At 32.1% G+C, this 16,874-nt stretch overlaps 1 protein-coding gene and 1 pseudogene across 1 annotated transcript; both read right to left on the bottom strand.

The window, feature by feature from the left end:
• Window positions 1–3,128: 3,128 nt before the first annotated feature.
• On the bottom strand, window positions 3,129–6,076 carry LOC114412488. Its single transcript, XM_028376414.1, has 6 exons — window positions 5,976–6,076; window positions 5,871–5,899; window positions 5,371–5,819; window positions 3,655–3,788; window positions 3,388–3,579; window positions 3,129–3,300 (listed from the first exon to the last, which is right to left on the bottom strand). The coding sequence occupies exons 1-6, from the start codon at window positions 6,069–6,071 to the stop codon at window positions 3,136–3,138; spliced, it is 1,065 nt and encodes a 354-aa protein (XP_028232215.1). The 5' UTR covers window positions 6,072–6,076; the 3' UTR covers window positions 3,129–3,135.
• A 9,885-nt stretch (window positions 6,077–15,961) lies between these two features.
• Window positions 15,962–16,544, bottom strand: LOC114411279 (annotated as a pseudogene).
• Window positions 16,545–16,874: the final 330 nt, after the last annotated feature.

Genomic DNA, 16,874 nt, shown 5'->3' with positions numbered 1-16,874 from the left:
GCTCACTTCATGAGATCTCCTTCTACGCCGCAAATTCACACAAGCGAGTTAGTCATCATCGATCTGTGCGCGTTGAGGTGGTGTGGCAAGTACAATGCCAACACCGGAGCGTGGCTCTTTTTGTGGAGGCTGCAACGGAAGGAATGTGCCGATTTGCGGTGCCATCGAGATGGAAAACCTTCAATTTAACTATTACGTAAAATTGTTTTCCCCCTCTCCCATTTTTGAGTGTTTTGATGGCTATTTCCGATTTGTTAATTCCAATTCTTTCAGATTTATCTTTTAGATATTTTTGTGTTTTACACTCTTGTATGGAATGTTTATGGATTCTTACTGGGGCAAGAGATCGACTAGGAGAGGTAAGTAGTCTTTTTAAGTTGTGATTGACGAACGATAAATATTTTTTATAATATGTTGTGTTATTATTAATATCTTTTATGTATTGCTAGTCTTATCTGTACATTTCAGAATTTAAGATTAGTTGACATAACTTTTTTGTGGCTGTATGTGGTCACCAGATTAGGTCATTAGAAGCACTGCATAAACTTTTTGAGCAGTTTCCTGGAGCTTTTATGGACATACTTCATGTTCCTTTACCCAACATGTGCTGCTTGTGAAATGTGCTTTTTCCTGTTTTATGATTTTCATTATGTATTTGGAAGATAGTTGTATGTGTATGTGTCCTATCTTTGTTGTAGCTCTTTGAGAATATATCCTCTTTTCTTTTAGATTTTCCCCTTAAATAGTACTGTTAGTTGTATAAGCTTATATAGTTCTTCTCAATATTTTATATTTTCAGGAGTTCTCATCAGCTGTTTAGGTTAGCCTTTTGCTATAGACAAAGGAAGAAATAGTTTAGTTTAAATTCATATGTTTGTTTGCTTGATACCTGTGTACTAACTCTAAAATAAGGAACTTTTTTATGTTGATGGGAAGGTTAGGGTACACTATCATGTTTGCTGAACATTTGTTTCAAACTTGAGTAAATATTACTTATTCAATTACTCTTCATCCAAAGGTTGTGGAGAATAACAAGGTTGATGCTGCTCGATTTGCCCCCTTTTGGAATGAGATCATAAGAAATCTAAGGGGGGAGGATTATGTAACCAACTTGTTAGTCATGGAGATGCTATACATTTTTTTTTTGGCTTTATTTTATCTTTCTTCTTTCTAGCAAAATGGAGTTGCTTTTAATGCCTAGGATTTCTGGGGATCTTCCTTTGGTTCAATGTCCATTTTTTCTACTTGCAAGTAAGGTATTTCAGTTATTATAATCATTGTCAAGTTGTTATTAAAAGGTCTTTTTTTGAGTGTTTAAAAAAATGCACTGTAATTGTTCAAATTTTAGGTTTATGCTAGAATGAATGTTCGGTCCTAGTGTATATTTAAATATCTTTTTATTCACATGAATTTTAAGTAGGTTTCTAGAGTTTATAATATTTATTAATGATTAACACTATGAGTCTAATACTATCACTAATGGGGTTTAATGTTCTGTTTTTTTTATGTCGCATCATCACTCTACTCTAGCCACAATTTGTGCCTTCCCGGATTTGTATTGATGATATGAAATTGATCAGGTTGGTTCTATTTCAGCTTGATCTGTATGGATTACTTTGAGTGTTGCTAGGTGCACCCAGCATTATTGTTGGTGCACCCAACATTCTAACAAAATGGCAAAATTGCACCTGCTTGTTTTTCTTCTTACGGATCAAGGTGATCCGCACGTTGATCCGTAAGAAGAAAAACAATAATTTATTAATTAATTTGTTATATATAGAAATCTATTTTTTTAGTTGAGAGTCTTGTAATTGAAAACGATTATGCAATACATGAATTCAAACAGTACATTAACTTCAACATAGTCGAACAAAATTAAATTTCCATCAAATACTACAACTAACTAACTCATGCTAATTTTGCGACAAGGACAACTCATCTTCCATTTGCGGTACATGTTTACTGAAAACAACTAAAATTTCTATTGGTCCAATCTTTTTCCAGTAGTTAGACTCAATGAACACCTTCATCACGTCCTTGTTGGTTTTGAGTTCAATTATTTCAAATTTTATAACTTTTTCTGAATACTCATGGTGACTTGGTTTCCGAAAAAACAATCGTCTTACCATTTGTGTTTCATCAACACCATAAGGGAGAATTCCACGAGGCGCAACTTGTTTGATCAAATCCTTCAGTTCATCCATGGTACATCTGGTGGGAATGTCAAAGTTTTTGGGATTTTTTCCTGTGAACGAGTAACCAACAAACTCATTTTGGCGTGACATGTTCCACCTCCCATTGTAATATAGCAGGGCATCATGAGTAGGGGTCATAGTAGTTTCAAGTAAGTTTAAAATATCATCTGGGGTTCTAGCAATGCTACATAATAACTTAATCGGACCAACAAACGAAAATTCATGATTACACATTAACATTGTGTTAACATCAGCATCATCTTTCAGTTGCATACATTGAAACCGAAATTGATTACCTGCATACGTGAAAGGCTGTCGGTAGTAAATTTCATCCAAAAATTGCTTGTCGGTTAGCTTAAGGGTATTGTGTATTCTGGTTTTTAACGTTTGAAAATCACACCCGTTAGGTACTCGAATGGGAACTAGAGTGGAAGCTTGGAAGGAAACACCATTGTCGTTGTGAACAATGGATCCATTTGGAAAAATAAAACCTAATGTGGAGTTCACAACTGTCTGACTGCTAGTCTCTCCCAAGAATGCCATAGTTTTTTGTAAGACTTGGGTTGATACTGAAACTTGTGCTTTCTTACAAGGTTAGGTTGTGCCATATATATAGATGAGTTTTAATATCAGTGCTGCATTTTTTAAAGATTGAAAATACGCATGCACATGCTTTCTGTATGTGTTGTCAACTACACGAATGACATGACATGCTTTAGCTTGCATCAGATCTGCATGTGTAGTCATGCTGTGTAGGGTCCTTTCACGCGCTTTATGTTTATGCAGACAACAATTTATCATACATGGTTTTCCACAATGTGTAGTCAAGTCAGACAACGATATAACATACATGCTTTTTTAGAATTAAGTAATAATTTTGTTGTGGACGTAACAAATAAATTACATGTTCAAAATGATCAGGCATTTATAAATTACATGTTCAATCATCATTTATGTCAACATAGTCTCTCTTGAACATCACGAAGCTCTTGTAATGCTGCATTCTGCTAATATATGGATTTGGCCACGACTTCGCTTGCGGATGACAATTGCTAGACCATAACAATGATACAGGCGGTAAGGGACAACGTTCTTTTAAATAAACCTGTTGTGTATGCGAAAAAAATGTTAACTCAATCCTACAAAACTCATTGCATAATCATAAAAAAAACACTTCATATCTACAATGTACCTCAACAAAATGATTGTCATACACATGATCGATACAAATTATACGATGCAATGAAGAATTTGTCAGCGGTTGACTTCTAAGGGGAAAGAATGTCATGCTTTGTTGTTTAGTCAAGGATACAACGATTACGTTATACCTTGATGCAATGACATGTCCCATGTCCGTTATATCCATCCACTTATCCGTTGTCACCTGAATAAAACAAATATACACGTCAAACTTAATTTCAAACTAAAGTCTTAAAAATCAAATACATAAATTACATACCTTGGTTAATCCATCAACAAGTAGTGACATCCTTAATTCCTCAAATCTCTCTGTGCCACCAAAGAGCTTGATATAGTCTTCTGAGAAATTGGTAAGTTCTTTAAACAGATGGTTGTGGACCACCGACCAAGAGTCTTGACCCATACCTAATAAACCGGCAACCGACCGATATCCACAGTTACCATCACCTTTGACATCAACAATCTTATCAATGAAGTCGTGCATAAATGGTTGAAACTGGTCCAACATGGCCATCATCGTTCTTTGATTCGGTTGCTCAGAGGATGATGCAGTACGCCTCACCGACGAATTGCTATTTTGTTGTGATTCAAAGGCATCTACATACTCCCAGTAAGATGGATCGCACTTTGTTGACCTTGGGTTCCTACTCGTAGTTTTCTTTGGTGCCCCCTTTGTGTTAACCTTTGTTGGAGGAGGACACATCGAATGCTAATCAGGGTGTGCAATTTCCCAAAGTTTACTTCTTAGAGTAAACTTGCCACAAACATCAAGTTCTTCAAATTTTTGGTATATTGTTTCCATTACATCCTTGATGCCCACCTCGAGCTCAGATAACCCATGGTTTGAAAAACTAAGTTTCCTCCAAAACATATGGATTGAATCAAGTGGGATGCAACCACCAACATATTTGGATAGTTCACAAGCACAAGGAAGACCAAGCGTGGTTCTCACCATGCAACCACAACTTGAGGGATTCTTGCCAGCATAGTCAACACACTCTAATTCAGCAGCAATCTGATTTAAAGCATACCTTGAAACCATTCCAAGCAACCTCCTGTATAAGGTTTTTTGGAACACATGTCCAACGACATGTGTACTTGTTTCAAATGATGCTTTAGTTTGTGCGTGCTGCAACATAATCATGTTGTTCACGGCATCCCACACACTACATAAGTCTCCAATGCTATTTTGTAACAGTCTTTTTAAAGACGAGTAAGCAGATTCAACCCTACATTTCAAATACACAAATAAAAATAAACATATACAATAATACAATTCCATAAATTTTTCAATGTTAATAGAAATAGTTGAATAGTTTCATACCTGTTTGTTGTTGTGTTTCCTAAGTGCATCACCTTATTAGTCCAGGCAGAAACAAATTTTTCCTTGTGTGGTATTATCCATGTTTCCTTGACATAGTCAACAAATATTGGCCAAGGTGCGCAAGCTATTTCGAACTTCTTCAGGCATTCATCAAACTGTTGTTCTGAAGGACAATCAGTCAGAGATCCCCAACAATCCATGACATAATCCCAAGCATTTTTTTTGCGCAATTAGTGATTTACATTTAGCCTTCACATTCTTGTTTATGTGAAAGATGCACAACAAATTTGTGCATTCAGGGAATACATCTTTCACTGCATTCATCAATGTTTGGTCTCTATCAGTGACAATAACTCCAGGGAGGGCATCACGCTTTAAAAAAAGGTCTCAGAAGCGTTGTAAAGCCCATACCAAATTATTAACGCGTTCACCCTCCACATATGCAAAACCGGCAGAGAATGTCATCCCAGTCGGTGTCACCCCAACAAAATCGAGCAATGGGAGTCTATACCGGTTTGTTTTGTAGGTGATGTCTATCAAAAACACCAAATTACATGAGTTGACTAACTTCACTGAATCAGGGTGACACCAAAAGATATCACGAACCACGTCTTCATCCTTTATTCTGTGCCAATAAAATATATTGATCACGTTCAAGAAGCTTCATCAAATGTTGCATTTCAAGATCGCTTCCTCTTATGGAAGAATGGAATGCACTTCTTGCATTGTATATCTGTTTAATAGTCGTACAACTATTGGCATTGTGTTCCTTCAGAGTTAGCAGAATGTTTCTTGGCTTCACCATGGACTTCGTCATATCAGCAATAAGTGTTTTTTCAGCTTTAGTCAATTGCCCCACATATGGATGTCCAACTAATGACTTGTCCAATTCATGATTATGCACTCCACAAATCAACTTCACCATCCAGCCTTCTCCTCCAACCACTGGCTTGCAACGAAGCTTGAAGGGACACCCACATTTCCTAATCCCAGTGTCTCTTTTGATAAATTCTTTTTTCCTACACTTATACTCGCCACTCCTTTCACAGCCAATTAACACAAACGTACTCCTTCCTCTACTACCTGTGTTTGTGTCCGACCTTAAAATCACCGCCACAAATCCGTTTTCGTGAGCCACGGATCGAGCCCACCGCAAAACATCCTCTCGGCACTCAAACACCTACAAAATCCACATAATTTAAGTTTTCTACCAGTATTCATTTTATTAAATATGTGACAAACATTAACATTATAACCTGAGAAGTCTTGAACGCATCCGAACAATCAACATGTGGTTCATTCGCACCACATGATTCTACATTTTCATAATCCATATCCCCTCGTTCAGACATTATTTCATACATCCACTCATATTCATCCATCTAACCAAATCAAACAAAAAATGGCCATACAAAAAAATTAGTAATTTAAAAGAAAAAAGGAAAATAAATGCAAAAACAGATGCAAAAATGCAAAAACAACAAATACCAAAAATAATACACTTACGGATCAACTTGATCCGGAAGCTTGTTAATACTCTTCCGGATTAAGTTGATCCGTAACATCCTTCCGGATCAAGTTGATCCGGAAAAAGCTTACGGATCAACTTGATCCGGAACTCATCCGTACGTCCGCGACGAACAAACCACCATCTGCGTACCTCGTTTGTCGCCACCGACCACTGCAAAGCTCGACGCCGAAACCTTCACCTTCTCCGCTGTGCTCAACGCTGCTACCCCCACGAACCAGAGGCAATGCCCCACGAAAAAGAGAAAACGAGAAGCAAAGTTTTCTGAAAATGGAGGTAAGAAGCTTTTCCGGAAAAAAAATGGCATTTTTAAGGAAGAAAGGTGGTAGGGGCAATTTTGGCATTTAATAGCTTTGCTGGGTGCTCCAGCAAAAATGCTGGGTGCACCTAGCAACACTCGATTACTTTTAGGAAAAAATTGCGCTTGTCCAATTAATTTGTGGCTAAAATTGGGCCAGTCAAATGCTCAACATCCTTTGGTTCTTGTTACTGTTTTTTAATGACCAAATGAAGGGCGGGACATGCTAGGTGCACCCAGCAACATTGCTGGTGCACCCAGCAATTAGGTGAATGGGCAAAATTGCCCTTGTATTAAAAAAATAATTCCTTCTTTCGGAAGAAGGTTCTTCCGGTAGAACAATTTATTCTATCAGAAGAACCTTCTTCTGGAGAAGTTACCGGAAGAAGTTCTTCCGGTAACTTCTCCGGAAGAAGGTTCTTCCGGATGAACAATTTGTTCTACCGGAAGAACCTTCTTCCGGAGAAGCTACCGGAAGAAGGTTCTTTCGGTAGAATAAATTGTTCATCCGGAAGAACCTTCTTCCGGAAGAACAACAATTTGTTCTTCCGGAAGAACCTTCTTCCGGAAAGCTTCCGGAAGAAGGTTCTTCCGGAAAGCTTCCGGAAAAAGGTTCTTCCAGTAGAACACAAATTGTTCTTCTGGAAGAAGGTTCTTCCGGAAACTTTCCGGAAGAAGAAATTATTTTTTTTAACGCAAGGACAATTTTGTCCATTCACCTAATTGCTGGGTGCACCAGCAATGTTGCTGGGTGCACCTAGCATGTCCCATGAAGGGCTTGCCAATTGTTTTGGGCTAAATTTAAAGCAACCCAATGATTTACATTCACGATAGTCCGGTCCAGTTATTTACTTTTGGGTTGATATTCAAATCAACCTGCTTATTTTTCGGTCTGAAAATAATTTGGTTAAATTAATTTGTTTTATCCCTATAATTTTTGGGAATGTTCACATATGTTCATATTTTTTTATATTCTAAGCAGTTATAGGGATAGACTGATTTCAGCAGTTATTCTGAGCTCTTAGTTGCATTCAGGATGTGTCACAGTGATTTATAAAATAATCTACATTGCTTCACCCATACTTCTAAATTACTCTCTATCTATACATTCTTTTAATTGTTATCCACTAATTGATAGTTTTTGTAATTCACTACAGATGAGTGGAAAAACTTGGCAAATTTCCTGCATGGGGTTACTTTTAGAAACATTTTCCCGAAATGGGTCTGTTTCTAAAGTAATCCCTGCATGGTGCTCTTTTTTACGTAGAGACCATACAAATCGCAGGAGGGAATGGCGATTTCGTCGTCGACGCGACAGCTGGCACCGGTGTCGCCATCTTCAATGGCGTGTTGCACCAAGCTTAGACTCGCCAGTTTGACTGGCGAGTTGAGGGTAGGGGACTGTTGTCCTCAGGCTACGTGCAGCAGCTTTGCAGGAGGAGAGACAGCTTTTTGGCAGTGGAAAACGCCAGTGCTACTGGCGATTTGTGCTGCAAGTAGGAGTAGCCAGTAGCACTGGCGATTTGAGCATGAAGTAGCCATTCCCAATGGCGATTTCAGCTCCTTTATAAACCAAAGCTCCGCCCATTTGATGTGCGTTTCTTGAAATCATCTGAGAGTTGATATTTTATGTGCCTTTTCTAAAAAATAGTGAGTTTCAAATTGTTTTATTATCCTATTTTGTGTTGAATCCTAAAAACATTGTTGAAGGCAGGTTCAAGGTACAACTTTAAGGTATAAAAGTTCAAATGTGTATAGTTATTTTTAAATTATATTAAGTTGGTGTTGGTGTAAAAAAAATTGTATTGAATATGAAGTTTATAGTTATTTTATAATTATATTAAGTTGGTGTTTATGTTTTATTAGTGTCTTAAAAATTTATGAGTGTTCTTTGAAATGTGTTTATGTTGGTGTTTTTTTAAGATGAAGTTATAATATTTTTTAAATTAAATTAGATTAGGTTCATTTGTTGGTGTGTTAAAAATTTATATGCGTTGAAGTTGAAAGTGTTATTTATTTTAATATATTTGTAGTAATAATTTTGTAATTACCTATTTTTATTATTGTGAAGATTAACTATTTATATGCCCGCCTAATTGAGATATTGTACAAATGATTGATGTTATTGATATTTAGACACTTACAAATTACAGACACCATAATAATACGTTTAAATTTTTGTTATATTTTTTTCCGTCAAATCACTTAACGAAATACACCATAAAAATTTATTTGACGATGCTTTGTTGTTTCTCGTATCATATTTGTTTGAATATATTTGTAGTAATTTTGTAATTACCGTATTTCATTTTGAAGTTATTATTGTTAAGATTAATTATTTATATTATTAATTTCGTTCATGAATTTTTTTATTTTGTCTTTAAAATTTATTAGTTTGAAATTATTCATTTTTTTTAAGTGTGTCCCATGAAATTTATTTCAAGTTAATTAAATTATTTTAAAAGACAAATTGAATGTGAAATTCCAATAAAGGGACCTTTTGTGATTAGATTTTATTAGTTTGAAATTATTCATTTTTTTTAAGTGTGTCCCATGAAATTTATTTCAAGTTAATTAAATTATTTTAAAAGACAAATTTAATGTGAAATTCCAATAAAGGGACCTTTTGTGATTAGATTTTATTAGTTTGAAATTATTCATTTTTTTTAAGTGTGTCCCATGAAATTTATTTCAAGTTAATTAAATTATTTTAAAAGACAAATTTAATGTGAAATTCCAATAAAGGGACCTTTTGTGATTAGATTTTATTAGTTTGAAATTATTCATTTGATTTAAGTGTGTCTCATTTTATAATTTATTTGACGTGTTAAAATATTGTTTTTGTAGGTACACGATGAATTCGATTATAACAGTGTTGTATTTCAATGGAAGGGTATATGAAGATATTGATGGTGTAATATTTGAAGGCAGTAAAAAAGCGATTCAGATTAAACGTGGAATTAGTTTCAATGCTTTGAAGAAAAAAATTGGAGATAAGGTAAAGTTACAAAATAATGAAATTATTTCTGCTATCAGCTGTAGATTTTTAGTGTCAGGAAAATATATTGCCTTGCAAATTTGTGATGACGAAGACGTTGAGACGATGCTGGAAACTAAAACTTATCAAATTAAATTAAATTTATCATTTCTAACTAAAACTAACTTAAGATAAAAAAAAAACTAATAACACATATTAAATTATCAAATTAAATTAAATTTATCATTTCTAACTAAAACTAACTTAAGATAAAAAAGCTAATAACATATATTAAATTATCAAATTAAATTAAATTTATCATTTCTAACTAAAACTAACTTAAGATAAAAAAAACTAATAACACATATTAAATTATCAAATTAAATTAAATTTATCATTTCTAACTAAAACTAATTTAAGATAAAAAAAAACTAATAACACATATTCATAAAATTATAATTATAAATTCTAACTAAAACTAACTTAAGATAATAAAAACTAATAACACATATTAAATTATCAAATTAAATTAAATTTATCATTTCTAACTAAAACTAACTTAACATAAAAAAGCTAATAACACATATTCATAAAATTATAATTATAAATTCTAACTAAAACTAACTTAAGATAAAAAAAATAATAACAGATATTAAATTATCAAATTAAATTAAATTTATCATTTCTAACTAAAACTAATTTAAGATAAAAAACTAATAACACATATTCATAAAATTATAATTATAAATTCTAACTAAAACTAACTTAAGATAATAAAAACTAATAACACATATTAAATTATCAAATTAAATTAAATTTATCATTTCTAACTAAAACTAACTTAACATAAAAAAGCTAATAACACATATTCATAAAATTATAATTATAAATTCTAACTAAAACTAACTTAAGATAAAAAAAACAAATAACACATATTAAATTAAATTTATCATATCTAACTATAACTAATTTAACATAAAAAAAACTAATAACACATATTCATAAAATTAAAATTATAAATTCTAACTAAAACTAACTTAAGATAATAAAAACTAATAACACATATTAAATTATCAAATTAAATTAAATTTATCATTTCTAACTAAAACTAACTTAACATAAAAAAGCTAATAACACATATTCATAAAATTCTAATTATAAATTCTAACTAAAACTAACTTAAGATAAAAAAAAACTAATAACACATATTAAATTATCAAATTAAATTAAAGTTATCATTTCTAACTAAAACTAACTTAACATAAAAAACTAATAACACATATTAATAAAATTATAATTATAAATTCTAACTAAAACTAACTTAAGATAAAAAAGCTAATAACATATATTAAATTATCAAATTAAATTAAATTTATCATTTCTAACTAAAACTAACTTAAGATAAAAAACCTAATAACACATATTCATAAAATTCTAATTATAAATTCTAACTAAAACTAACTTAAGATAAAAAAAACAAATAACACATATTAAATTATATTTATCATATCTAACTATAACTAATTTAACATAAAAAAAACTAATAACACATATTCATAAAATTATAATTATCAATTCTAACTAAAACTAACTTAAGATAAAAAAACTAATAACACATATTAAATTATCAAATTAAATTAAAGTTATCCTTTCTAACTAAAACTAACTTAACATAAAAAACTAATAACACATATTAATAAAATTATAATTATAAATTCTAACTAAAACTAACTTAAGATAAAAATACTGATAACACATATTAATAAAACTATAATTATCATCAGCATACAAATAAAATAAAAAAATAATTAAATAAACTCACTGAAAAATTATAATTGAAGAAATTTGTTCAAACAGCACAACAGCAAGGCAAATCCTTCTTCACAGCACCAGCAAAAATCCCACCACCAAGCTTCTCTCTTCTCTATCTTTTTCAGGCGTGAATGGTCTACGGGGGAGGGGGGATTTAAAAACCCCAAGCAAGGCAAATCGCTGCTCGTGCTGGCGATTTTGTCCAACCAAAACGCCATTGGAGCTGGCGACACCCTGCACCTAGGAACTGCCCATTGCAGGTTGCAGACTGCAGTGTTGGAAATAGCCTGCACCTAGGAACTGCAAACCCCTCAACTCGCCAGTCAAACTGGCGAGTCCAAGCTTGGTGCAACACGCCATTGAAGATGGCGACACCGGTGCCAGCTGTCGCGTCGACGACGAAATCGCCATTCCCTCCTGCGATTTGCATGGTCTCTACGTAAAAAAGAGCACCATGCAGGGATTACTTTAGAAACAGACCCATTTCGGGAAAATGTTTCTAAAAGTAACCCCATGCAGGAAATTTGCCGGAAAAACTTTCTTGCCGGAATCGGTCATGAGACTAAACCCGCTCCCACCCTGTCTCTCGCCTCATTGTCAAAACAACTTGTGTCTTTTTTTAATTAAGAATATTTTAATCTAAAAATAAGTAAAGTGAGAGACATTATAGATTGAACCTTGATGCAAGAGAGGGATTTCTTTTAACATTTTTCTAAAATTAAAAAATTAAAAATTATATTAATAATCATAATAAATTAATAATATAAAAAACAGATTATATTTATATTTTAAAGTAATTCTTAACTATTATATAGTGAGAGAACTAGAGAAGTACTTGTATAGAAGTATATGTTAGTGTTACATGTCCATTCTCAGTGAAAACAAACAAAAAGCCAAGGCTGAACCTGAGCCTGAGAAAGAGAAAAAATAAGAATAGACATTGCATCTATTATCATATCTATATGATCCTCTTGACGATATGATCCTCTTGACCAAATAATTCACTCTCTTTATGTCTTTCTTTCAAACTTTCGGAAATGTGCTTTTGCTGAAAAAGAAAAATCTTGAGGACATGGCTGCATGTAGTTGTTGGAGGCCACCCTTGTCACTGAATAGCCATGGAAAAGAAAATTGGCTTTCACGAGGCCCCACACATTCCAATTATTATGTCTTCAACTATGGTCAAAGTGTAACATACCAAGAGATGAGGAAAAAGAGAGTTAAGGTTTGTGAAGAAATGCTGGGGGTAGTAGTGGCGTGGAGGGTGAATCTGATGAAGAAGAGTTTGTGAAGGCTTTTTGGCAAGTCCATTCTTACACGTCTGTGCATACCAACAGAGTATTTGTTGTTGTCCCGTAATTGTTGCTAGTCCTTGTTTGGATGCCAATCAACGTAATACTTCGCTCTCTCCCCTCTCTCTACATAGACAAAATTTTGGACTTGTGTGATAAGAATGGAAAAAGCAAGTGAGAAATAAAATAGATTAAGACTGTGGCTTTGTTTGTTTTGAAAGATGAAAATAAATAAATAAATTATATTCTTTTATGTGAGACATACACCTCATACACTCTAATTTAATTTTAAAAAAAATCTTTAATTTTTATTTTTTTTTTCTCTAAATCAAATACACTTTAAGAAAATGTCTTCATAGAAACTCTTAATTGAGACTTGTCACTTTTTAGTTTTGCTCTTTTATTAGTTTTTTCTGCATTTTATGTTTCGCTTTGATTGGATGGAAGAAAAAATAGAAAAGGAAAAAAAAATTTAAAATTCGAATTGAAAAAAAAAAATGAAAGAAAGAAAAAATTTAAATTTTTATATCTACAAAAATAATTTTTTTCTTCCATTTTCTTTTCAATTAAATAGAGAAAATGCTTTCTTAATCATGTTTTCTTTCTTTTCTTTGTTCTTTCCTCATACTTTCTTTTTAGAAAACATACCATTAATCTTTTCTCTATTTTTATTCTCTTTTCTTATTTTTTCACTCTTTTATTTATGGGAGTAAATTGATGCTCAGCTCCATATGTTTTAGGGATGTTCATGGGTACGGATCATCTGTGAATCCAAATTAACCCAAATTGATTCGAATAGTTTGAGTTGGATCATTTATGTATTTGGGTCAAAATTGAATTGATCAAAATCGTTAATGTATAGGTCAGAGGTTTAGATTTATAGATACGTTGACCCGATCCGTGAACTCGTAATTAAAATATAAATTTTATTATATATATATATATATATATATATAAATATATATAATAAAAACTAAAGAAAATGAATAAAAAATAGGATGAGGTGAAAAAAAATGAGTTAGATAACTATTCAGAGGATGATGTTGAAGATGAATGCCATCAGTTTGACATTTTGAATGGGTGAAAATTGAAATAATCCAAATATTATATTGTTTCCTAGAAATGTATTGGTCATTCTTGTGTCTACTATATCATCTGAGGCTGCACTTGGTATAAGGAGTAAAATTTTAGATTTATTTCGTAATTCCTAGAGTCTCACTAGTGTTGAAGCTTTCATTTGTGCTCAAAATTGACTTAGATATACTAAGAAAAATGTTAATGACTTTCAAGTTAAAATAAATAAAGCAAAAAAGAATAAATCAATTTGTAAATCTCATCAAAGAATATTTTATTTTAATTTGTATTTGTTTATTTTAGAACATTATGATGATGATATTAAATTAATCAATTTTACTACTTTTGGATATTTGATAATAGTGTATCAATTATATTGAATATTTGGATGAATCATGATATATAAAATGATAGTTTTAAGAAGAAAAAAAAATTAAATTCAAATGAATAATCGGTTGACTTCAACCGAACAAAACCGTTCATAAATAAATTGGATTTCAAAAGAAATAATAAAAATTAAATTGAATCAAACCAATTAAATTTAATTAAATTGAATTAAATTTAATCAAAACGAATCCAAACCTACCCACGAACACCCTAGAATTACCAATTCCTTTGTAAATTTGATTAAACATGTGTCGAGTTCAGAATCACATTATTGCACGTGAAGGTAACCTTTTGCTTCGTCACATTCCTTGTATTCCGAAGAGATTTTTTGACGCCATTCACTTTTTCTCTTTTCATGCTACAAGTCAATCTCTGCATAATTACTGTACTTATTAAGAACATTTTAATAAGTGATGTTAATGAAAATTTTAGATTTGAAAACTAATTTTTTATAATTTCACTTTTAATAAGAGATGTTTATGAGATTTTTAATTTTATAAACTAATTTTTATATAATTTCATTACCTAAACAATTGAGGTGACAACTCTTACATAAAGATAAGAATAAATCGTGGATGAAATTACACAAACATTTATTTTAAGGGTTAATTAAGTTTTTATTCTCTCGAATTTATTAGATTTCAATTTTTAATTCTTTAATTTTTTTGATGATTTTTAGTCTTCTATTAAATTTTCATTAGCATTTTTTTTCAGTTCTTTAACAAAAAATTAGCTCATTTTTAATCTTTATTTATTTTTATTGCTCGAAATTCATCTTTGTTTTATCTATTTTTACTTTTTTTATTTTACATTTGTGACTAATTTTGAGAAATAAAAATAATGAAGAGAAAAAAATATAAAAAAGTTTTAGAAAGATTATAAACATTAGTAGAAAATTCATAAAGGACTAAAATTTATTAAAATTTGAAAGATTAAAATTGGAATTAAAAAAGTCAGAGGAACAGAAAACTTAACTAACCAGTATGTTATCCATTATAATAATCTTTCTTGTAAGACATGTTAGATAAAAAAATCAGAACCATGGTCGTCCGTTAGATAATTCAATCATTTACACTTCATTTGGAGATTTTGAGGGAATTATCACATAAAATATTTTATCTTCAAAGGTAAATGAAAGATAATTGAGTTTCTAAATCATTGTTATCTCTGCAAATTAATTTATATTGTCACCTGTGTCAGTATTTTTAGATTTCCATACAAACATTCCCAATCCCAATTAGGTTATTCAACCACTATTTTTCTGCAGAAAAAAAAAAACTACTACTTTTCACCTTGGCGTGTTCACTTAACTGGATCATAATAACAATTAGATAGAAAGATTCACTTAAAAAACGAATACAAATTTTGAAGTTCAAGAGTTTAATTATCAAAAGCAAATACAAATTTGAAAATAGTTCAAAAATTTAATTAAAAATTATCAAATAATTCCAGTACTCCTTAATAATTTAACCTAAAAAAATTACTTTATTATTTATCTTAGAATAAATAGATATTTTGATTCCTGACTTTTGATTCCTTTAGCAAATTAGTCCCTATCTTTTTGAAATGTAAAAAATATTTTAGTGTCACTATTAAATTTAAAAGTAACACTGTTAGTGAGGTACATTGTTGACAATTTTAGTGCCACATAAACTATTCAATGTGACAAATTGTCTCAGATTGTGACATGTAGACCGAACTTTAATGCAAAATTTCTTCTTCACTTGCTTCTTCTTCTTCACTCTAATTAGTAGCATTCATCTCTGAACTAACCTTCAGCACTGCAAGTAAACGTGATATAGCATTAAGGCTAAACAAAACAAGTTGCGAAAGAAATCACCAACATTTTGTGAATTAAAAAACAATAAATGGAATTAAACTCTGTGAAGGATATCAGTAGCATTGAAGACCTCGCTGAAGAAGTTTCTAGAAGAAAGATGCAAAGCCTGATACCACTCCTTGGAGAAAAAACACGAAACTCAGGATCCAAGTGTGAATTCTTTTTATAAGGAATAGTTGCAACACAATTAGTCCAATCTTGTGACCGAACCAGTTAAGAAACAAAAAACGACGATGAGAGAAGCAAAACGCACCGAACCAGTTAGTCCAATCTTATGACCTCTATAGTAATTCGACACCGTATAGCGTGAAGAAGTTGACAACATTGTCGTTGCGGTTGCACTGGATGACGTGAATGACGTAGAAGCGTAGAAGAGAAGTCTCCAACTTAGAGAGCATGGAGGCAAGCGGCGCGTCGGAGGAGGAAGAGAGGTAGTGCTTGAAGAAACCGAGGAGCGCAAGGAGGCAATCAGCGTGGAACTTGGGGACGTAGAGGGAGAAGATTAGGTCGAGGATCTTGTCGACCTCGAATCCTTTTCCGATGTCAGTGCGCAATTCGGCCTCATAAGATTCGAGGGTGTTGGTGAAGCTGCGGAACACCAGAAACTCCCTCACAAGTCACAAGCTTCTCCGTGTGCTACATCTTCTCCATTGATGCGTGTTTGGTTTGAAGAGTAGTAATAGTTAGCACACAACTCGTGCCTCGACGTGTCTTGACTGTGAATTGGGATTGTGAAACTATTTGGAATTTACATACTGTGTGACGGAGGCCCTCACTTCCAATCAGCTAAGCCGATTCATTAGGGGTGGGGTGGATAAAGTGTAATTCGAGCAATAAGGGTAGTGAAACGTAATAAATTTTACTGATCAAATCAGTTTTTTTTTTATTTTAATTTTTTGAAAATTAAAAACAATTTTGGAAAAAGAAATCAAATGTTAAAAGTAGGG

The sequence above is a fragment of the Glycine soja genome, chromosome 5 (genome assembly GCF_004193775.1).
Source record: "Glycine soja cultivar W05 chromosome 5, ASM419377v2, whole genome shotgun sequence".
Classification (NCBI taxonomy): Eukaryota; Viridiplantae; Streptophyta; class Magnoliopsida; order Fabales; family Fabaceae; genus Glycine; species Glycine soja.
Note: the sequence above shows the minus strand (reverse complement) of the source record. Positions and strands in the feature narration are given on the sequence as shown.